Raw genomic sequence first — 24,642 nt, 5'->3', positions numbered from 1 at the left:
CCAAACATTTCAGCCAAAAGATAATGGGGATCTGGGACAGGGAATGTAGTGAAGATTTTTCTCCCTTTCTATCTCATTTGAGCAGTAGTATGGGAAAAAAGACTGGTACTTTCTGGTTGCTGACCTAAAGCAATTGTTTTCACTTCTCTGGGTTCCATCTCCATTTACAAAATGAAAGAGTTAAACTGTATGCTCTTGAGGACCTCTTCCAAATCTAAAAGAGATCAGGAGATTGTAGGCTAGCTCCTTTCTGCATTAGCTACTGATCTTCCCTCCTTACACTAAGCAACCTAATTTGCTTTTCTCTTTGTCTTTCCTAAAGTTACTGCCATTGTGTGTGTGTAACGAGGTTAATATGCTGCTGCTCTAAGTATTATCATTTGGGATATAATTATCATGTATGGTTAATCATGCACATGCTGAGAAGCTGGGTAAGTTGTTGTTTTTAACTGGAGGGGACATCTTAATGATAGTTTTTGACAAGATATATTTATGTGAACAATATAATCACACAGAGTAGAAACAGGCTTGGATCAGGCATGAGATAACTTGGTCGAAGATTAACCATCTACAGTTTTCAAGAGTGCCAGCATTCTTAGCCCTGAGGTGCTATGTTCGTTTAACAAGAGAGGAACTCAGATTCAAGGGGGCAATCTAAATTACCAGGGCTATATCACAACTGAAAGGCTAGATTAGAACTTTACAGCTGCTAACTTGTTAGGGAACTAAATGTTCTCCCTTGAAGCCTGGCTCAGAAGACTGCTAAATTGACCCATTTTTTAAGTCAGATTTTTTTTCCATCATAGAAGTGTATAAAAATATTTAAGTCCATATCAGGGTCCTGGTCCTGTAAACTATTTCCTCAGTGATACTTCTTTTTTTCCTTAATAGAAGAGGTTTTATTAACCTGATAGAGAATGAAGAATGGATTTTTAAGCCTTTAAATGACCAACAAAACTCTTCTCCTTTTTAAAAAAAAATTAAAATTTGTTTATGTATTTTAAAGCATAGGGACTTTTTATTTTTATTTTATTTTTATTTATTTCCCTCTCCCTACCTCTTTCCCTACCAATGAAAAATCAAGAATAACAAAATTTAATACAAATATGAATAGATGAACAAATTTCTGCTGATGGCACTAACCATTGGTTCTTTACCTGGAGATGGAAGTTCTTTGGAACTGTGATGGGTTGTTGTGTCAATAAGAGTTACAAAATCTTTCAAAATTGATTATCTTTACATTGTTGCTATTACTATATGGACTATTCTCTTGATCATTTTTTATCAGTTCATGTGGGTCTTACCATGTATTTCAGAAACCATCCCTTTCATTATTTATTACAGCAAAATAGTATTCCATTATATTCATATACCACAATATTTTCAACCATTCCCCAACTGATGGAAATGCCCTAAGTTTTCAATTATTTGTCACCACAAAAAAGAGCTACTATAAAAATTTTTGTACATATGGGTCCTTTTCCTCTTTCTTTGATCTCCTTGGGGTATAGCCCTTCTTAGTGGAATTACCAGGTCACTGTTTAATAGACTTTTGGGCATAACTTCAAATTGCTTTCCAGAATGGTTAGACTAGATCACAGCTCCACCAAGAGTGCATTAGTGTGCTTGTTTGCCATACGTCCTTCAGCATTTATTATTTTCCCTTTTTTGTCAGCTTAGCCATTCTTATGAGTGTGAGAGCTAGTACCTCAGGGTTGTTTTAATTTGCATTTCTCTATTTATCAGTGATTTAGAGCATATTCTCATATAGCTATTGATAATTTAAATTTCTTCCTCTGAAACTTAGATCCTTTATAGATTCTTTTAAAGGGCAACTAGGTGGTGCAGTGGATAAAGTGTCAGGCCTGAGGTCAGGAAGTTCTGAAATCATTCAAATCCAGCCTGAGACATTTACGAGCTATGGGACCCTGGGCAAGACACTTGATGCTGTTTGTTTCAGTTTCCATATCTGCAAAATAAGCTGGAGAAAGAAATGGCAAACCACTCTAGTATCTTTCTAGGAAAATCCCAAATGGAGTCACAAAGAGCATGTATGAAATGAAAAACAACATATCCTTTGACCATCATTTGGGGAATGGTTCCTATTCTTATAAATTTGACTCAGTTACTAATATATTTTAGAAATGAGATTTCTAGCAAATAAACTAAAGATTTTTTCTCCCAATTTACTGTTCTTCATTTAACTTTAGCAGCATTCATTTTGTTAAAACCAATGTTTGGGTTTTGCTTTTGTTAAAGCAAAAACGCTCGTTGCAAGAACTTTTTTTTTTAATTTTATATAATCCAAATTATCAGTTTTTTCTCCTGGAACCTCTCTGTCTCTTGTGTGGTCATGAATTCTTCCCCTGTTCACAGATCTGATAGGTATTTTTCCCTGCTTCTTGAACAGTTCTCCTTAACAATAATTGAGCTGGAGGACCTGGGCCTCTTCACTGTATCATATATAAGAAGCTGAAAGAGTAAGCACCTTCTTTCCCCTTTTTCTCAATAAAAAGTAGCAATAGAAAGAGCACTACCTCTAGAATTAGAGGACCTAGATCCAAATCCTGCTTGCCACTTACTACCTGAGTGCCCTTGGGTAAGTCATTCAACTATGGTTCATATACCAAACAAAATGGGATGGGGAATGTCTATGACAAAGATTGATTGCAGCTTTGCAGAGAACTATATAAATCCAGTCATCAGGTGCCCCAAAACTCATTTCAAAAACAAAACCATCTCTAGTAAATAAATACTATTAAGTATAATTAAGAAGCAGAAAAATGCAGCAGTGATTATGTATCTAAAGTAACTATCTTGTCTGCTTTGGATATCAGTGCTGCCTGGAAGTCTCATAAGCACTATTGTTATCCATAACTCAGGAGTTCTCTCTTGCTGTATGTATTACGGGCTATGATTTCAAACTCCCACCTAAAAACCAATGGGCTTAATAAAGATAGGCTAAAATAAACTCCATTACATGTAGAAAATGTGATCTCCTACAGTGTTAAATGGTAATGAGTCATAAACCCAAATGTGGATGTAGATTTTTGTCATGTGATGCTGTCCTCTGTACTCTTAGATGCTAAGAAAGGGTTACTTATGTCCACTGCCTAACTCATTCTTCTCATTTCGTTTCACTACTTACTATCTAAGCAATGACTTCCCACTTCTTGGCTGACCAAACTCAGGGCCATGGATCAAATGGAAATAGCATAAAATACATTGAAATAAAAGAAATGTTAAGTATGGTGGAGTTGACCTCTGACCAATCCCTAGCCCAGGAAGGTAATTAAAGAAAGGGCCAAATAATAAATTATGTGCAAAAGATGTGTTTGAGTATTAGATTCTTTTACGAAGTAAGGAGCTCTCTGATGGAAATAAAAAGGCAGTTGATATGCGAATTCCTGAGGCAGCTTGATGACACAGTGAATAGAGTATTAGGTCTGGATTTAGGAAGACCAGAGTTCAGATCCAACCACAGACACTTACTACCTGTGTGACCATGGAAAAGCCACCCAACCTCTGTTTGCCTCAGTTTCTTCAACCGTAAAATGAAGACAATAATAGTACCTACCTCCCAGGGTGGTTGTAAGGATCAAATAAGATAATCAGTTATGATAATACTATTTAAATATTTGTAATTACTAAGCATAGAGGAGTTTTTCTTGATTGAATTAGAAGGGGAACTTGGATGTTGTCCTCATTGAAGATTGGTTATGTCTTTTCAAATAACTGACTTTATCAGGACTAGGGCCAATCCGAGCAAGAGTCTGCCTTCTAGAGACCCAACACGAAAGTAACGGACCATCATCAATCTTCATTAAATAATATAGACTGATCCCTAGCAACCTTTAATAAAGTAAAACTACTGCAATGAAATAATGTTAAATACTACAGTCAGCTATCAAAAAAGTTCCAAAAAGTTAGGAGTAGAACAGACCACTCTGTATCAGGGAATCATAAGAGTTGGAAGGCATCTTCCAATTTCCTTACTTGACAAAGAGGAAACTGAGGTAGAGAAAGGGCAAAAGATTTGTCCAAGGTGAAACAGGAAAGAAAATCTGTGACTAGAATTCAGTTGCCCTGAATTCTGAGGCCAGTGTTTTTGTTTTTTAAACTATATTATATTGATTATTTAGTGGTATTTTTCTAGTGATGAGGGAATATTTTTTAAAAAGTAGATTCTCAAGATTGCTTCCAGCTAAGTGGTTCCTGATAGTACAAATGAATTATTTGGCCTTATTAACAGATTTCAATTGTGCTTACGTATTATGGCACTGAAATTTTTTTTCATTCATAAAAATAAAAAATATTAACATTAAAGTAGGATTCAGCATGTTGGGTATCAGGAAACACTTGGACTTTGAAGGAATTTGTACCTAGTTAAACTAAGAGGTATTGAAAAAGCCATCTAAACCCCATTAAGATCTTTCTTAGTATAAAAATTACAAAACTATGATGAAGGCAGGTATGACTTCAACTGGTCTCTGTAAGTACTTTTGCTGGCAGAACAGAATTTCACTTACCAGGAGGTCTGTTAATAGCAAGGTTTCGGAAATGACTGCCTTTGATAATTTCTACAGATAATCGTCCCGTTGTGGCATTATATGACAACCCCACCAAGAGCTCTGGCACTCCTCCATGTGACAAAGACTGTGTGGATGAAGCACTATCACTGTGAGAAACCGCAGACAGGCTGAGCTGAGACTCTCCACTCTGGCAGGGAACAACAACAAAGAAACCATTGGGACACTTCACACTACTCCCTTTTCTATGCAGCTTACATTATGTTGGGTGAAATTGTGACATGATTTCAATGGCTGCCAAAGATTTCAAATTGTGCACTCTGTATGAATAATAATGGGGCAGGAGGACAGAATTGAGGATGAGGTCCCCGTATCATTAGCCAGACACATTTGTTTAAAGATCTGTCTCAGTTCAATATTTCGTCTCTGAAAACAAAAGGCCAAAGATGTTATTACTAATGTAAATCAAAACTTTGAATATACACATATACAGTTAATAATACATTTAATAGAGAGCAAAATTCCCCTTAGAGCAATTTCTACTTAAACATTTCAACAAAATTTTTCTACTCTAGTACTGCCTCTGTATTCCCTATTATTTCTTAATGAATATAGCAATGCATGAGGTCATGATTTTGGAATGCTCTATTATAGCAAACAAAACATGGGATCTTTCTCTTTTTTTTTTTAACTTTTTGGAAGGTTGTAAATTGTTTCTGTTATCTCCTCTCCCTTTCCCCAGGAAAACAGGTGAACATGAAATTCTGTAATTCACTGAACAGATTCTCCCCCATTTTAAAGATGTCAATGTGAGGTTATATACTGTAGGATCTTTGGAGGTAAAAAAGTAAGGAGTAGTCTGACCTTTCATTTAATTCACATGGAGAACTTCTAGTGTGGAAACTTCATCCACTGATGCATTTAGGCAATTCTTTATAACATACAGGCTTAGGAGGCAGCTAGGTGACCCAACGAATAGAGTGCTGAGCTCAGGGTCAGGAAGACCTGAATTCAAATACCATTTCAGACACTATGTTACTCTAGACAAGTCACTTAATCTTTATTTGCCTCAGTTTCCTAAATTGTAAAATGATAATAACAGCACCTACCTCACAGGGTTGTGAAGAGGAAATAAGATAATATTTGTAAAGTGGTTACTTAGCACAGTACCTTGCACATAGGAGGTATGATATAAATGCTTATTCCCTTTTGCCTAGGACACTGAGAAAATAATTGACTTGCCAAAGGACACACAATTACTGTCTTAGGATGGATTTGAACTCAGATCTTCCTGACTCCATACCCCGAGCTATCTAGCTGCTTCAAAGGACAATGTAGCTAGTTTAGCTCTGTTATTTTACAGATGAGGAAAGTAAGGATGATAGAGGTGAATTGATTTGTCCAAAATTTCTTAGTCACTAGATTTAGAGTTAAAAAACCTTGAATCAAATCCTAGATATACTATTCATTACCTGTGTGAACTTGGAAAAATCATTTCCCTCTACTTGACTCAGTTTGCTCATCTGTGAAATGAAAGATTTGAATTAGATTACAATCAAGGAAGTTCAAAGTGGGCCTAGGAGAGAAAACCAAGCTATTACATGTCACTGCAAAAAAAATGAGGAAAAAAAAACCTTAATACCCAACAATAGGGAATGGCTAAACAAATTATGATATGCTAATGTAAAGAGGCAGTGTTGAGTAGTAAATAGAGAGCTAGTCTCAAAGCAAGATGATAAGTTCAAGCCCCATGTCTGACACATACTTACCTTGGGTAATTTTTTTTGTTTATTTGGTTTTTGTTTTTCAACTTCTGAATGCCCCATAAACTCTCTAAGACTAAAAGTTACAAAGCAGGTACCAATCAATATTCACTGGTAAGGGAAATTATCCAGAGTGCAGGGTTCCCTATATAAATTAAAGCACTAATGTCATCCCATTCACTGTCGTGTTAATGGAATACAAGATGAAATTAAAATCACCATACATGTATAAAACAAAGAAATTTAGAAAGATCTTTTAGAAATAATGCAAGACAAAATCATTTGAACTAGAAGACTGGAATAAACATGGATATGCTGAACTGAAGAAAAAATAAGTGAGATTGAATAAATAGAGAATTCTGGTGATGAATTGGAGTGAGTGAGATACTGTTATGATTTATTAAATGCTGAAATTAATTTAAATGTATATTTTACTAGGCAAGTTTATATTTAAAATGTTTAAAAAAGAAAAGAACACCAACTTCCATGCAACACTTATTCAGTCATTAAGCATCCACTACCCACTTTGTACACCAAACAATCTGGAAATATGGAGAAAAAAAAATTCCTGCTTTTTCTTATATATTACTTTACCTCTTTAGATCTATTTTCCTCATATGTAAAATGATGGAATTTGGAGGAAAAAGATGATCTGTAATGTTGCTTTCAGCTCTGATTAATAATTAATAAAAAAAACAATTGCTCTAAAAGGGGAGTGGATAGCTCCTCTATCTATTTGTGGTTTTTGCTCTTCATTACTTCTCATATTATCTACTCTCAATAGGAATATATTTCCTAGCTTCTTCTTCCATATCTGCTCCCCAAATAGACATTAGAGTTGGGATTCTATGATATCCCAACTGATTTAAACTCTGTCTTTATATTTCTTGACTCATGAATCTAATATATAACTTAGATCTTCCCCTACCTACCTCTTTATCCTTCCTGGGTGATATAATATTAACTTGGTGACTATCACAAAACAAACTATTATAGTAATAGGCTGCACTATACAACATGATGTTAAACATTTCAAGTAATTCTGTTTTAATGCCTACCCATCTTTCACACTTAAAAGCTGGATATTAAGATGCAAATTGCTCAATTCCTGAAGGTGCAGAAATTTAATGAAATGCCTTCCTCCCTCTATTTCAGCAAAAGAAATTACAACAATTATGAGCAACTAATAATGTATTTATATTGTCCTATTAAGAGAGCTGAGAACCCAATGTATAAGGTCTTAGCTCCATTCTTTATTCTGAGGACTGATGGCAAGAGAAAAAATGTGCATGAACCAACAGTTATTTTCAAACAACCAGCTTTATAAAATGGAGGGTCTCATGTATAGCTGTAAATATCTAATGTTGGAGCTAACTTTTCAACTTGCAGATAGATCCAAGTTCTTTTCTGAAAACCTGACATGGGAATAAAAGAGTATGAGGAGGAGGACACACAAACACTTTTATTTGATGGAATAGGTCCCAGGGTGAAAGGGTGTGCAGCACTACCTGGAGTACCAGCCTGTCTAGATGAATGACCCTGCCTCAGATGTACATGCTGCCTTCCAGCTTCTGAAGTCCTAGTCTTTGAATTTTTCATAAGGAAAATTTCAATTATTAGTGAGCCTCAAAGCCAATTTACTCTTCTTGTGTTCTGATGTCTTGCCCTTCCATCTCTACCCTGTTCCAACCACTGCTTTCACTTCTTAAAATGAACAAAAAACTGGATAAATATATCAAGTTAATATGAAAGTGAGCATAAAGATTCCAGGACCATAAGCTAAATTAATGACTTACAAAATGACTTCATGTGAAGATCCAACAGAAAATAAGATAGAAGCGTCTGTTGAATTCTGATATATCTGACTGAACATGCTAAATCAATAGCTAGCAACCCTCATCCCTACAGTAAAATAGTTTGAATTGGCTAGTATGACCTTAAATACTTACACTCATATTACTCCTTGGCTCCAAAACCAAAGTCACTTTTATTTTTCCTTCTTGGCGCAGCTGGCTAAGGTGAAACAATTTTTCTCCCATCATCTTCTCTCGGTTCATCTTGAGTATGGCATATAGACGGAATCGGACTGCATAGCCACCCAAATCTTCAGGCTCCAGTCTACTAAAGAATACCTTCTCTTTGAAGATTGGAATGGGCCCTCTTTGAACACTGGTTTTACCCCTTTGCTTCTTTCTGGGAAGCAGTACAGTGTGAACTTGCCATGCATTGGCACCGCTTCGGTCTTTATCTGGAATGTTCTGGGCCTTTACAATGGTCACTGCAAGCTTTTGCCTGGAAACATCATATTCAAAGATGACATCTAAATCCCCACACTTCGAGATGGGTTCATAGGCATTGGGAGGGAAGTGAGGAACATTGAGTCCATCGTGCTCCTGTGACAAGCAGAAGATTAAGATATAAATAGGAAAAAATTTATCATTTTTCAGTAGTCAATAGGGTCCTTACGAAGTTCATAGTTACCCAATACAATTAAGACTAACCTGTTTGCTTAGATATTAACATAAAATTAAATCAGACATGGCTCTTTGTCAGTCACTGACTCCACCATAATTTTCTGAAGCCATTTCCAAAGTATGAAAAGTTGAGCCCACGTTTGAACTGATCTAATCAAGTGTGGCTCAGTCAAATGTCTCCTGCATAACCCCATTTCTTCTGAGGACTCCAATCTTGCTGGTGGCTTAGGGCAGAAAACAATATAAACAGAGATATGCATCCATATATCTATATTAACAATGTCTTTGATTATTTTCATCATACTCATTTCTTGATGTCTATCCCATCATTAGGAGAAGCTAGGTGGTGCAGTGGATAGAGCATCAGTGTAGGAGTGAGGAGAACCTGACTTCAAATCTCACCTCAGACACTTGACACTCTCTAGCTGTGTGACCTTGAGGAAGTCACTTAATCCCAATTGCCTCATCCTGGGTCATCTCCAGTCATCCTGATGATTATGTGGACACTGGATTCAGATGGCTCTGGAGGAGAAGTAAGGCTGGTGACTTGCACAGCCCTCCCTCACTCAAAACAAAGTCAAGTGCAAGTCATGTCATCATTTCTCTGATAGCAGTCTTCTTCGGCAATGAAGGATGAACATACACCTCATCATTAAAAACATGACCAACAAAATGACTGTGTTAACAGTATGTGATCAGGTACAATTTTAATCCATATAGGTGAAGTAAGTCAATGTTTGGTTAATGTCTGATAATAACTTTCTTCAAAACATTGAAATTTAGCATTGATTAAAGCCATCAAAAAGATATTATGTTTCCTATTTACAAACCAAGCCAAAAGAAATTTTGAAGTCTTTATATGTATCAATGTACTAACAAAGATTTTGTTTGTTTAGGCTCCTTTTCACACCATGAGTTCCTCTCTACATTTTATGAGTTATTTTAATTTTTAGGACCCAAAATATATTACTATAAAAGTTGAGGTTTTTTGCAGAATGAGAGGAAAGCTTCCCATATCCTTTTTCTCTGAGCATATCAACACAAAAGAGTTTCTATTCAGGGACATTTATCCAAGTAAGTTTCAAGTGATAAAAGTGGTTGCTATAGAGACTGGCTTGAACAAAAATGACATGCATATGTATATGCATAAATAATACTGGAGAAAAGTCTTTGGAAGATAAGTTAAGCCTTCCCACTGGGAAACTGTCACAGTTCTCTGTTAAAATACCAAGCTTTTCTATTCTTGATTACATTGCTTGACTAATTAAAAGCCATGGATAATACAGAAATTTTATCATGGTCCACAGAGACAACCTATACTGTTGGACAGAGTTCTAGACTAAATTTCAGGAAAAACTGGGTTCAAATCTTGCCTTAGTGACAGATAAGTCAATGAATCAAGAAACATTTATTAAGTATCTTTTATGTGCCTTGCACTATGGTATAGCCCTGGGAGTAAAAGAAAAAATAAAACAGTTCTTCCCCTCAAAATAAAGTTTATTAGATAATTGATCTGTGCATTCATTAATATATATAGAAAGTAATTTTTTGAGTGGAGAAAGCATTAGTAGCTTGGTTGATCAGAACAAGTTTCCTATAGAAAGTGGTGTTTAAAGGAAATTAAGGATTCTGAAAATCAGAGACAAGGAGGGAGTGCTTTTTTCTGGCTTAGGAGACAGCCAGTATAAAGACATGGAGAAGGGATGTAAATATTCTTGTGCAGGGAACAGCAAAGAGTCCATTTTCACTGGAACGTATACGTGCGTGTATTCATCCTTCATTGCCAAAGAAGACCATGCCATCAGAGAAGTAATGACTTGACTTGCACTTGACTTTGTTTTGAGTGAGGGAGGGCTGTGCAGGTCACCAGCCTCCCTTCTCCTCCAGAGCCATCTGGATCCAGTGATCAGATACTCATCAAGATGACTGGAGATGACCCAGGATGAGGCAATTGGGGTTAAGTGACTTGCCCAAGGTCACACAGCTAGTGAGTGTCATGTGCCTGAGGTGAGATTTGAACTCAGGTCCTCTTGACTCCTGCACTGGTGCTCTATCCACTGTACCCCCCAGCTGCCCAACACTGGAACATATAGTACAAAGATGGAAGCAGGGTATAAGAAAACTGGAAGAGTAGGAAGGGGCCAGGTTATGGTGAACTTTAAAAGCTAAACAAAGGATTTTATATTTGATCCTGGAGAAACAGAAAACCACTGGAGTTCACTGGAGAATAATGGTCGTAACATGGTCATATTTGCACTTCAGAAGGATCACTTCTACAACTGAGTGGAGAATTGTTAAGAGTGGGAAGGTACTTGAGACACAAGTACCAAAAAGCAGGCTATTTCTATAGTCCAGGTATGAGGTGATAAGGGTCTGCACTGCAGTGTGAGAAGAAGAGGGCATATATAAGAAATGTTACATAGGTAAAATCAACAAGACATGACAAAGATTGGATATGGAGTGTGAGCAGGAGTAAGGAGATGAGGATTAACACCTAACTGTGTGATTGGAAGGATAATGGTACCAGGCATAATAATAGGAAATTACTAGGAAGTGAGGAGGAAATGAGTGAGAGACAATTAGCTTAGTTTTAGACACATTGAGTTTAAGTTGTCAATAGGACATCAAGTTTGAAATGTCCAACAGGCAATTAGAAATGCAAGAATGAAGGTCAAGAGAAATGCTAGGGATGAATAAATAAGTTTGAGAATCATCTGATAAGGTATGAAAATTGAACCCAAGGGAGCTGATAAGATGACCTAAGGAAATAGTATGCTGGAAGAAGATATGAGGGCCAAGGACAGAAATTTGGAAGAAACCCACAGGTTCAGCAAAGGAGGAGAATGATGTCAGTCAGATAAGACTGACATGTCACATACACACACACACACACACACACATATACGTACACACACTAAAACTACAGAGAGGAGAACTTCAAAGAGAAGAGGATAGTCAACCATGTCAAAGGCTGCAGAAATGTCAAGGATGAAATCACTCTAACACTTACTTCATATATTTGTTATATGGATCAAAAATTTCAAAACGAGATAAAGCAAAAGCTTTTCGATGCTTTTATATAAGAAATCAAGATGTTCATGTCATAGATGTAAAGAGACAGTTGAAGTCTGAAACAAACTGTAACCTTAATACAAAAGAACTATTGAAAGATATTTGAAAGGAAACTGCAACCTTGAAACAGCAGCTCAAGGACAATAAAGTCCAACTTGCTTCCTAGTAAGAATAGAAAGCTCATTAAAGTGGTGTTGCCGTCGTTAAGCAGACACTGTAAATAGAAACTTAATAATTTCATGTATAACTAAGGAAAGCTTTGATCCAGACAAGATGGAGGGCTGAATCCATAGGCATCTTGGCTAGAACCTTATAGAGGCCCCGAGGGTCAAAAAAACAACTCATAGGATTGAGAAAGATTGATAGTGAGCCTAAGACCAGCAGTGTCAAATTCAAATAGAAAAAGGATATCAGTGAGCTGTATACTGACTCAAAAAACCACAAATTAACATATTAATGTTGTATTGTAATTTTATTTTGTTAAATATTTCCCAATTACATTTTAATCTGGTTCAGTTGCTAGTTTGATAACTATGAAAAACCATTAACCAATGTAGGTACATATGTATAAAGACTGATCATTTACAGCAGAGCAAGAAACATTCAATCTATATAACTAACCTAAATTATAATGTGGTAGAAGAAACCAGAGAAATGAACTTCTTACAGCCAGATAGAGTTCCTGATTAACTGATTACATATAATGGTTCTTTTTATTTTCTGTTGGAATATGCAATGTTATATAAGTATTGTTATTATAATGAACTATTATTTTACTTGTCAGTGAGCGGTTTTTTTTTGCTATTTTTTTCTCCTTGAAAGTAATTATGTAATATGTGCATGCATTATGTTTTGTGAATACAAGTGTGCATACCAATATTTATTTCACTATATTAAACACATACCTTGTTAAATGGTGCTTTCCATTTTGATATGTTTATTGTACGTAATAGTAAGGTGGATTTGATGGACTTCAACTGATTTTCTAAGAAACTAAAATTTTTGTCCACAGGGAGAAATGTAGTACCAGTTTCAATAGTATCTCTCACAGAGATCTTTAAGAGGAGATGGAGGGAAGTGCACTCAAGATGGCAAAGAAAAGGCAGCAACTCACCTGAGGTCTTCCCCAAAACCCCTTCAAACAACTCTATATAATGCATCCAAACAAATTCTGGAGCAACAGAACCCACGGAAGAATAGGGTAAACAACTTTCCAGCCCAAGACAATTTAGGAAATCAGCAAAAAAGGATTGGTTGTACCAGAATGAGAATAGAGCTCAGTCCAGCACAAGTCATACCCCAGGAAACCAGCTGGGCCTTAAGGGAGACTAAATCAGTGGTGGTAGTGGTAGCTTGCGGACCTCTCAGCCAACAGATGGTAAAGGGGTCAGACACCTGATCAGGAGGTGATTACAGGAGTCCCTTTGCTGACACCAACAGCAGGACTTTGTTGCATTGCCCATACTTGGATCTGGGGAATAGTTCTGGGTCTTAGTCCTAGGACAAGGAGGAGCACTAACACAACAGAGTTTGTGGCCACAGGAAAGCTGGGACCCTAGTGAAGTTTCAGGACAGAAAAGAGTCCTTGTGATCACTCACAGATGAGAGCACAGGCCAGGAGAGTCATAGACACACCTCTCCCAAGATCATACCACCTTGGAAGAAACAAAAACTTAGAGGCTCCCGGAATTATCTCTGAAAATAACTACACAAAAAAACTTGAAGCATGGGACAGTACCCCCTCCATTACAGAAGCAGAACCCCACTTTAGTATAGAGTTAAAAATCAAGAAATAGGTTGGAAAATGAGCAAAGAGTAGAAAAAGATTGTTACTGTAGAAAGTTACTATGGAGACAGGGAAGATCAAAACACAAACTCAGAAGAAGGCAATAAAGTCAAAACTGCTATATCCAAAGTCTCAAAGAAAAATATGAATTGATCTCAAGCCATGGAAGAATTCAAAAAGGATTTTTAAAATCAAGTAAAAGAGTTAGAGGAAAAATTTGGGGTAAAAATGAGACATGAGAAACAAAACACAAAAAAATCATTTAAAAAAGTGTCAATAGCTTGGTAAAGGCTACTGAAGAAAATAATATCTTGAAAAACAAAATAGGTCAAATGGTTAAAAAAAAAGTCACAAAACCCAATGAAAGGGATGATGCCTTAAAAAGCAGACTTGGCTAAATAGAAAAGGATATACAAAAATTCATTGTACAGAAGAACTCCTTAAAAAGTAGAATTGTCCAAATGGAAAAGGAAGTACAAAAACTCACAGAAGAAAATAATTACTTAAAAATTAGATTGTGCAAGTGAAAACTAATAACTTTATGAAACATCAAAAAATAAAAAAGAATGAAAAGGAATGGAAGATAATGTGAAATACCTCATTGGAAAATCAAATGACCTGGAAAATAGATTCAGGAGAGCTAATTTAAAAATTATTGGACTACCTGAAAGCCATGATAAAAAAAAAAAAAAGCCTAGATATCATCTCTCAAGAAATTATCAAGAAAAACTGCCTTGATATTCTAGAGCCAGAGCACAAAACAGAAACTGAAAGAATCCACCTATCACTTTCTGAAAGAGACCCCAAAATGAAAACCTCAAGGAATATTATAAATAAATTCCAGAGCTCCCAAGTGGGGGGAGAAAATAATGCAAGCAGTCAGAAAGAAACAATTCAAATATTGTGGAGCCACAGTTAGGATAACACAAGATTTAGCCGTTTCTATAGTAAAAGACAGGAAGACTTGGAACATTATGTGCTGGAAGGCAAAAGATCTAGTATTATGACCAAGAATCACCTCCCAGCAAAGCTGAGTAGTATTCTTCAGGGAAAAAAAGGAAATTTAATGAAATAGAGAGTTTTCAAGCATTCCTGATGAAAAAGTCAAACCTGAATAGAATATTTGACTTTCAAATACCAGACTCAAGAGAAGTATAAAAAGGTGAAACGAAAGGAAAAATTATGAGGAATTCAATAAGATTGAACTGTTTACATTCCTACATGGTGAAATGATACTTGTAACTACTAAAAACTTCCACATTATTAAGGGAGTTAGAAGGAGTTTACACAGAGGACATGAGTGTCAGTTGAATATGATGGGATGAATATCGAAAAAAAATAAGTGGTGAGAAAGAGGAATGCACTGGGAGAAAGGGAAAGGGAGAGAGGTATAATGGGGTAAACTATCTGACATAAAAGAAATTTGAAAGAGCTTTTACAGTGGAGGGGAAAATGGGGGATGTGGGAGGGAGCACATTAACCTTACTTTCATTGGAATTGGTTCAAAGAAGAAATAATATATACACTCCGTTGGGTATAGAAATCTATTCTACCATTCAGGAAAATAAGAGGGGAAGGGGATAAGGGAAAGAGGGTGGATTGGGTGAGGTAAAATTCAGAAGCAAAACATTTTTGAGAATGGACAGTGTGAAAGAAGAGAGTAAGATAAACAGGTGGGGAGGGGTGGAAATAGGATGGAGGAAAACACATAGTAATCATAACTGTGAAAAAAGTTAAAGAAAGTTTCTCTGACAAAGACCTCATTTCTCAAATATGTAGAAAACTAAGTCAAATTTATAGATATGAGTCATTCTGTGAACAGACAGCTTTAAGATGAAGTAATCAAAGCTATCTATAGTCATATAAAAATGCTTTAAATCACTATTGATTAGAGAAATTCAAATTAAAACAACTCTGACCTACAACCCCACAGCGATCAAATTGGCTAATATGACAGAAAAGGGAAATGAAAAATGTTGCATGGAATATGGAAAAAAATTGGGACACTAAAGCACTGTTGGTGAAGTTGTATACTGGTTCAACCATTCTGGAGAGCAATTTGAAACTACGCCCAAAGTTCTATAAAATACTTCAGATACTTTGACCCAGTAATACCACTACTGGGTCAATATTCCAAAGAGATCAAAGGAAAGGGATCTCTATGCACAAAAAAATATTTATAGCAGCCCTTTTTGTGGTGGTAAAGAAGTGGAAATTGAGGGAATGTTCATCCACTGGGGAATGGCTAAATAAATGGTTATGAGTGATTGTGATGGAATACTATTGTACTATAAGAAATGAGTAGCAGGATGCTCTCATAAAAACATGGGAAGATTTATTTACATGAACTGATGCAAAGTGAAATGAGCAGAACCAGGAGAAGATTGTATACTATAACCACAATATAGTATGACGATGAGTTGTAAATGACTTAGCTAGTCTCAGAAATACAATGATCCAAGACAATTCTGAAGGACTTATGATGAAGAATGCTATCCATCTCGAGAGGAAGAATGGTGGAGTCTGAATGCATACTGAAGCATACTTTTCCCTTAATTTATTTTTCTTGAGTTTTTTTGTCTTTGTTTTCTTTCCACAACATCACTAACATGAAAATATGTTTTGCATGATTTTATTTGTATAATGTATTAATTTAAATATGAATTGCTTGCCTTCTCAATGAGGAGGGAGGAAAAGAGGGAAGGAAAGAATTTGGAACTCAAAAAAATTTTTTAATGTTAAAAATTACTTTTACATGTAATTGGGAGAAAATAAAATATTAAATAAAAAGAGAGAATGGAAACTTAAAGAGACTAGCAGTTTAAGTGGGAAGGCTGGAGAGAAAGACAGAGACAGAGAGCAGAGAATTGACTAAAAGAACTTCTTTCTTAAGAAACTGATTTATCCATTAAGGAGAAAGAGTCTGAAGAGGCATTTCCTGGGACAATTTAGTTTAATTCTTATCTTACAAAGAAAAATTTTGAATGGCTTTCTTTAGAAAAGACTTAAACTACTATCATGATGGAGCAGAATGGTAGGACTGTCTCCAGAGTGATCTCTAGAGGTGACAATGTTTGTGATCTCAATCGTAGCTGATATATACAGTTCTTTATGTTCTATTTTATTGCTTGATACACTAATAAAATGTATAGCTGGAAAACCCTGTATTTATTTAAGGATAGGATATTGGAGGGATTGAAACTAAGAAACAAATGAGCATAAGTTTATGGACAAAGTTTTCTGTAGGCCATTTAATAAATAATATTTAAGAGACTAGGATGTCAGAGCAAATTAATTAATGAAAAGATATAGCCATTTTAGTCATTTATGAGGAAATATCTGCATATAATCTTTGACTACCTTAAAATCTGAGAATAAGAATGAATAAAGAAAAGGAGCCAGTAGCAGATAGAAGGGTGATTACTTCATGTAAGCTACACATCAGTCATTAACGCTAAAAACCTGTTACAAATGGGTGACATAATTCATAAACCCTATTACAGATACAAATTGCTTTGCTAAGGTTAAAATATTATATAAACATCAGTTGTTTTGCGGTATCTACCTCCATCAAAACTTTCATCATAATATTCAAAAGCAAGAAAAAAAATTTAATTACTGATTGGAATTTCACAGTTTAATCAGCACTGGATTCCCGGGGAGTTTACTCCTACCCAGGAATCCTTCCTCATAATGACCTGGCTCCCACATCTCATCTACCCCCCAGCTCCTCCTATCTTCCCAGTCTCTATCATGACCCTCTCCTACCCTACCTGTGCCCTTAGGGTGAGAAAGAACTCCATGCACCACTGTGCCCACCAAAGTCAAACTGTCCTCAGCTGCCTAGTATCTCCCACTCCTACTACCACCAACTACTCACCCACTATTGCCCTGTGAGAAAATATGCTTGGTTATAGCTCTGATTTCATGTCCTTTTATTTTTCCTGCTCTTAAAGATTAATTAACATTTATAGATCTTTTTATCTGCTCCAATGCCAAGATAAAAATTCAGTAGCTAATGAGTCTGTCTATGCAAACCTGTCAGGTCATCCATTCAGAATAATTAACTGTGTATCAGTTTTCACTCAGTCTGAGAAATCCTAGGGGGAAATTAATGGACAGGACTCCACAACAGTTCCAAGAACATTGAATAAGCCTCAATTCCCTAAGGAAATTGTGCTCTGCCTTGAGTCAATCCGAGGTATATTTAAGGAGGTTGTTCAAAGTTCCTTCTTGGGTTGATTAAAGAGACATTGTCTTCCTGTGCCAAAAATGTCTATAATGATTGATTTTTTTCAATGTACTTTACCTCTCACCTGGCATTTTGTTATTCTTCTCTCATGAAAGTACCTTTAATTCCATTAATGTAATGAACCTTCCTGGAATGTAGATCTTTATATTTTTAACCCAGTTTTGCAGATTTTCATTAATTTCTCAAAGTCAAATAGTAGAAAGTCAAGATGAGACCTAAATGCCTGACTTCTCATATGCTCACATTAACTACTGCATTCTCCCTTATCTAATATATTATCATGTAGCAAGAGAGGTTTCTTACACAACCAAAATTAATATCTACCTCCTTTTCATCATAATATTTTGAGGTTTCTTTCCCTTTTTGTCAATAGTGCCACTGTTGTTCTAATCTTCTAGATTTATAACCTTGGAATTATCTTCAACTCTTTCTTCTTCGGTCCAAAAATCCAATAAGCTGACAAATCTTAACATTTCTAGCTGTAAACATCAGGCCCTTTATGTCTACTCACATAACTTAATTTGGGTCCTCTCATCTAAATTATTGCAACAGTCTCCAAATTGGCCACAAGTCTCTCATAATTCTATTCCACCTTCCACCTTACTGTCAAAGTGATTTTCCTTAAAACACAAATCTGAACATGTCTTATCCTGCTCAATAACCTTCAGTCACTCCCCTATTGCCTATAGAATGAACCATAAACTTCTCTATTTACCTTTTAAAGCCTTTCACAGCCTGCTCTCAAAGTATCTTTCCAGCCTCATAGTACATTATTCCTCCTCCTACTCTAAGCAATCTATCCAAACTTGCCTTATCACTGTTCCTTGCATATTACACTCTATGTCTGATCCCCTGTTGCTTCCCCACCTCCCCATCTCTGTAATGGTCACCTTCCTCCCCTCCACCTCATAGAATCTCTCTCTTCTTTCAAGATGCAGCTCAAACACTACCTTCTACATGAAATATTTCATGATCTTTCCAACTGCCAGCCCTCCCTCCCAAACTACTTTGGATTTAATTTGTATTCATTTATATTTTTTTCTCTTCATATGTATTCTTGCCATGCTTACATGTTTGTTTGTTATCTCTCCTGGGAGAATGTAAGGTCCTTGGGAAAAGAGATTATTTCATACTATATATTTATACTCACAACACTTATCATACCGCCTGGCACTTAATAGTAGGCACTTAACAAATAGTAGGAATTTAATCAATGTTTGATTATTGACTGCATGACTTGAGATGTGAAAATATGAGTCAATATTAACATTAAAGATTTCTTTTGAACTAATTTTTTAGTAAGATATGATTGATGTGAGCCCAAGTTATATACAACTACAATACATTTGAGATACCAGACAGATGGCCAAAAGAAGGCTTAATGCTTAATACAGTTAAGAGACAAATAAATCAGTTCTTACAAGAAGAACTAAATCTCCAAGACAGGCAATTATAGGAACAGCTTCAAAATTGCACTTGAGGTTCTACTGTAGAAGGACCAAATTACAGTTTTTGTCTCAAAATAGATGCATGGTTGAATGGCACAAAGAGATGTCTGGATATTTTCAGGGTCTGAGAACATTTAGTCCACTCAATACAAAGTCTTTTATTAAACTACACAATGAATTTAAATGAGAGGTTGCTAACAGCAAGCAATTCAGAACACAGGTGTATAATATTCAAAGGACTATAGCATGGCATCAATCAATAGGTAAACATCTTTTTTTTGTGATAAGCTAACCTTCACCACCACCACTACCACCATCAAAAAAACAATCTGTGTATCTCATTGTGTGAAATTTGGTTTGAGCCTTATCAGGGACACATGGTGAATTATGATTTGCACTGTATTTATTTGCCCATTTATGCTTTGTGCTTCTGTATGAATGATTGCTTTTAATATTCAAAAGCCAGAGAGCTAAAGAACTGTTTTCAATCTTTTCTGTAGGTCACATATCCACATGTACCAAGTGCCCCAGTGGTCTTTAGAGGGGCATGCCTTAAACACTTTTTTTTTTATCAATCAACACAAATTTTTATCAATCCACTATCATTTCACTTATTAGGCTACAAATTTTGTACACTGACACAGGAATTTAATGAATCAATTGATAAGCACCCACTAAGGGTTTACAAGGTGTGAGACATTCTACTAATCAGGGTGAATACTAAGAAAAGAAAAAACCATAAAAAACCTTTGCCCTCAAGGATTTTACATAATAATGTGAGAGATAACACATAGATAAATAGATACAAACAAGATACGTACAGAGAAGAAGGAAAATAACCTTAGAGAAGAAGAGTTAAATGGTTAGGAGGTCAGAAAACAGAAATTGAGCTGTTCTAAAAGAAGCTACTTATATCAAGAAGTAGAACTGAGGACAAAGACATGAAGGTGAAAGAGTGGTATATGAGAGAAATAGCAAATATTTTGGTTAATAATAATAATATTTGTATAATGATTTAAATTTTGTGAAATGTTATGCAAATATTCTCATTTTATCCTCACATGTAATCCTAGAAGGTAGGTGCTATTATGATCACTGTTTTATGAGTAAGACAAAGTTGAAAAGACTTGCTTAGTCACACAATTAGTAAGAATCTGAGGCTGGAATTCAATGCAGATCTTTCTTGTTCTAGGCCTAAAGATTAACAACTTCATTCGAGAAAATGACAATAATGAGACAACCTACCAAATCTTATGGGATACTACAAAAGCAATTCTTAGGGGAAGCTTTATATCTTTGAATGCCTACATGAATAAAATAGAGAAAGAGGAGATCAATAAATTGGGCATGCCGCTGGAAAAGGTTGAAAAAGAACAAATCAAAAATTCCCAAGTAAATAACAAATTAGAAATATTGAAAACCAAAGGAGAGATTAATGAAAGAGAAATTAAGGAAACTATTGAACTAATAAATAAAACAAAGAGTTTGTTTTATGAAAAAACCAATAAAATTGTTAAACCTTTGGTCAATTTGATTAAAAAAAGAAGAAAATCAAATTACCAATATAAAAAAGGAAAGGGGTGAACTCACCTCCAATAAGGAGGAAATTAAAACAATAATTAAAAATTACTTCACTTAACTTTATGCCCATAAATTCTACAATCTAAATGAGATGGATGATTATTTTAAAAATATAAATTGCCCAGAATAACAGAAGAGGAAGTTGAATACTTAAACAATCCCATCTCAGAAAAAGAAATTGAACAAGTCATCAATGAATTCCCTAGGGTAAAATCTCCAGGGCCAGATGGATTTACAAGTGAATTCTATCTAAGATTTAAAGAACTGTTCATTCCAATATTATATAGACTATTTGGAATAATTGGGAAAGAAGGAATACTCTCAAATTCTTTTTATGATAAAAATATGGATTTGATACCTAAACCAGGAAGAGACAAAACAGAGAAAGAAAATTATAGACCAATTTCTCTAATGAATATAAAAGCAAAATTTTAAATAAGATTTTAACAAAAAGAATACAGCAAATTATCACGAGAATACTACATTATGATCAGGTAGGATTGATGCCAGGAATGTGGGGCTGGTTCAATGTGAGGAAAACTATTAGCATTACGGATCATATCAACAACAAACCTAACAGAAACCACATGATTATCTCAATAGATGCACAAAATACAACACCCATTCCTATTACAAAACACTGGAGAGTATAGGAATGAAGGGAACTTTCCATAAAATAATAAGCAGTATCTACCTAAAACCTTTAGCAAGCATTATATGCAATAGAGATAAGCTAGATGCATTTCCAATAAGACCAAGGGTGAAACAAGTATGTCCATTATCACTACTGTTATTCAATATGGTGCTAGCAACGCTAGCTGTAGCAATTAGAGAAGATAAAGAAACTGAAGGAACTAGAATAGGCAAAGAAGAAACTAAGTTATCACTCTTTGCAGATAATATGATGATATACTTAGAGAATCCCAGATATTCAAGTAAAAAACTACGTGAAATAATAAACAACTTTGGCAAAGTTGCAGGTTACAAAATAAACCCACACAAATGTCCTACATTTCTATAGAACATTAACAAAGTCCAACAAGGGATAGAAAGAGAAATCCCATTTAAAGCTAGGATAGACACTATGAAATATTTGGGAGTCTACCTACCAAAAGGAAGCCAGGGACTATATGAACACAATTACAAGACACTTTACGCACAAATAAAGTCAGATCTAAGTAAGTGAAAAAACATCAGTTGCTCATGGGCAGGCCAAGCAAATATAATAAAAATGACAATTCTACCTAAATAGATTTACTTATTTAGTGCCATAACAAACTCTCAGATAATTATTTTCTTTTTTTTCTTTTTTTAATTTATTTATTTAACTTTTAACATTCATTTTCACAAAACTTTGGGTTCCAAATTTTCTCCCCTTTTGTCCCCTCCCCCACCCCAAAACACCAAGCATTCTGATTGCCCCTATCACCAATCTGCTCTCTCTTCTATCATCCCTCCTTTCCCTTGTCCCCATCTTCTCTTTTGTCCCATAGGGCAAGATAACTTTCTGTACCCCATTACCTGTATTTCTTATTTCCTAGTGGCAAGAACAGTACTCAACAGTTGTTCCTAAAACTTTGAGTTCCAACTTTTCTTCATCCCTTCCTCCCCACCCATTCCCTTTGGAATTCAATATAGGCTATATCTGTGTAGTTTTGCAAATGACTTCCATAATAGTCATGTTGTGTAAGACTAACTTTATTTCCCTCCATCCTATCCTGCCCCCAATTGCTTCTAGTCTCTCTTTTGATCCTGTCCCTCCCCAAGAGTGTTGACTTCAAATTGCTCCCTCCTCCCATTGCCCTCCCTTCCATCATATCCCCCACCCTGCTTATCCCCTTCTCCCCCACTTTCTTGTATTGTAAGATAGGTTTTCATACCAAAATGAGTGTGCCTTTTATTTCTTCCTTTAGTCGAATGTGATGAGAGTAAACTTCATGTTTTTCTCTCACCTCCCCTCTTTTTCCCTCCACTAAAAAGTCTTTTGCTTGCCTCTTTTATGAGAGATAATTTGCCCCATTCCACTCCTCCATTTCTCCTCCCAATATATTTCTCTCTCACCACTTAATTTCATTTTTTTAAGACATGGTCCCATCCTATTCAATTCACTCTGTGCTCTCTGTCTCTCTGTGTGTGTGTAATCCCGCCAACTACTCAGATACTGAAAAGTTACAGGAGTTACAAATATTGTCTTTCCATGTAGGAATGTAAACAGTTCAACTTTAGTAAGTCCCTTATGACTTCTCTTTGCTGTTTACCTTTTCATGCTTCTCTTCATTCTTGTGTTTGAAAGTCAAATTTTCTTTTCAGCTCTGGTCTTTTCATCAAGAATGCTTGAAAGTCCTCTGTTTCATTGAAAGACCAGTTTTTCCCCTGAAGTATTATACTCAGTTTTGCTGGGTAGGTGATTCTTGGTTTTAGTCTTAGTTCCTTTGACTTCTGGAATATCCTATTCCATGCCCTTCGATCCCTTAATGTAGAAGCTGCTAGATCTTGTGTTATCCTGATTGTATTTCCACAATACTTGAATTGTTTCTTTCTAGCTGCTTGCAATATTTTCTCCTTGACCTGGGAGCTCTGGAATTTGGCCACAATGTTCCTAGGAGTGTCTCTTTTTGGATCTCTTTTAGGAGGTGATTGGTGGATTCTTTCAATATTTATTTTGTCCCCTGTTTCTAGAATCTCAGGGCAGTTTTCCTTGATAATTTCATGAAAGATGATGTCTAGGCTCTTTTTTTGAGCATGGCTTTCAGGTAGGCCCATAATTTTTAAGTTGTCTCTCCTGGATCTATTTTCCAGGTCAGTTGTTTTTCCCATGAGATATTTCACATTATCTTCCATTTTTTCATTCTTTTGGTTTTGTTTTGTGATTTCTTGGTTTCTCATAAAGTCATTGGCCTCCATCTGTTCCATTCTAATTTTGAAAGAACTATTTTCTTCAGTGAGCTTTTGGACCTCCTTTTCCATTTAGCTAATTCTGCTTTTGAAAGCATTCTTCTCCTCATTGGCTTTTTGAACCTCTTTTGCCAACTGAGTTAGCCTATTTTTCAAGGTGTTATTTTCTTCAGCATTTTTTTGGGTCTCCTTTAGCAAGGTGTTGACCTACTTTTCATGCTTTTCTTTCATCTCTCTCATTTCTCTTCCCAGTTTTTCCTCCACCTCTCTAATTTGATTTTCAAAATCCTTTTTGAGCTCTTCCATGGCCTGAACCCACTGAATATTTATTTTGGATGTTTGGTATACAGAAGCCTTGACTTCTATGTCTTTCCCTGATGGTAAGCATTGCTCTTCCTCATCAGAAAGGATGGGAGGAGATATCTGTTCATCAAGAAAGTAACCTTCTATGGTCTTATTTTTTTTTCCCCTTTTCTGGGCATTTTCCCAGCCAGTTACTTGACTTCTGAGTTTCTTCTCTACACCCATCTTGCCTACTGTTCTGCCCAGCTAGCGCTTGGGGTCTGAAATTCAAATGCTGCTTCCCAGCCTTAGGGCTTGGGCGGTAGCTGGGCTGCTATTCAGTGTGAGATTAAGTTCAGCTACTCAGGTGGGGGCAGGGCTGCCTCAGGGGCTCAGTTCCCTCAGGGGGTTTATGTGGAGACCTTCAACAATGGATCTTGGCTCTTGCCTGCTTTGGGAGCCCCTGTCTGCTGCCACCTCTGCTGCTGCCTCCCGAGGGGGCCTGAGTTATGGGGACACCCCACTCCCCTCTCAGTGAGCTGAAAAGACCCTCACACTGA

General features: G+C 36.0%; 1 protein-coding gene across 1 annotated transcript in view; it reads right to left on the bottom strand.

The window, feature by feature from the left end:
- SYT16 (synaptotagmin 16) overlaps window positions 1–24,642 on the bottom strand; it is a 320,395-nt gene that overhangs the window by 14,744 nt on the left and 281,009 nt on the right. Inside the window, exons 5-6 of the mRNA XM_072629411.1 lie at window positions 8,242–8,685; window positions 4,530–4,719 (exon numbers count right to left, since the gene is read on the bottom strand). Of these exons, the coding sequence (XP_072485512.1) occupies window positions 4,530–4,719; window positions 8,242–8,685 (634 nt within the window). The remainder of the gene's footprint in view (window positions 1–4,529; window positions 4,720–8,241; window positions 8,686–24,642) is intronic.

The sequence above is a fragment of the Notamacropus eugenii genome, chromosome 1, assembly GCF_028372415.1.
Source record: "Notamacropus eugenii isolate mMacEug1 chromosome 1, mMacEug1.pri_v2, whole genome shotgun sequence".
In the NCBI taxonomy this organism is placed as follows: Eukaryota; Metazoa; Chordata; class Mammalia; order Diprotodontia; family Macropodidae; genus Notamacropus; species Notamacropus eugenii.
Note: the sequence above shows the minus strand (reverse complement) of the source record. Positions and strands in the feature narration are given on the sequence as shown.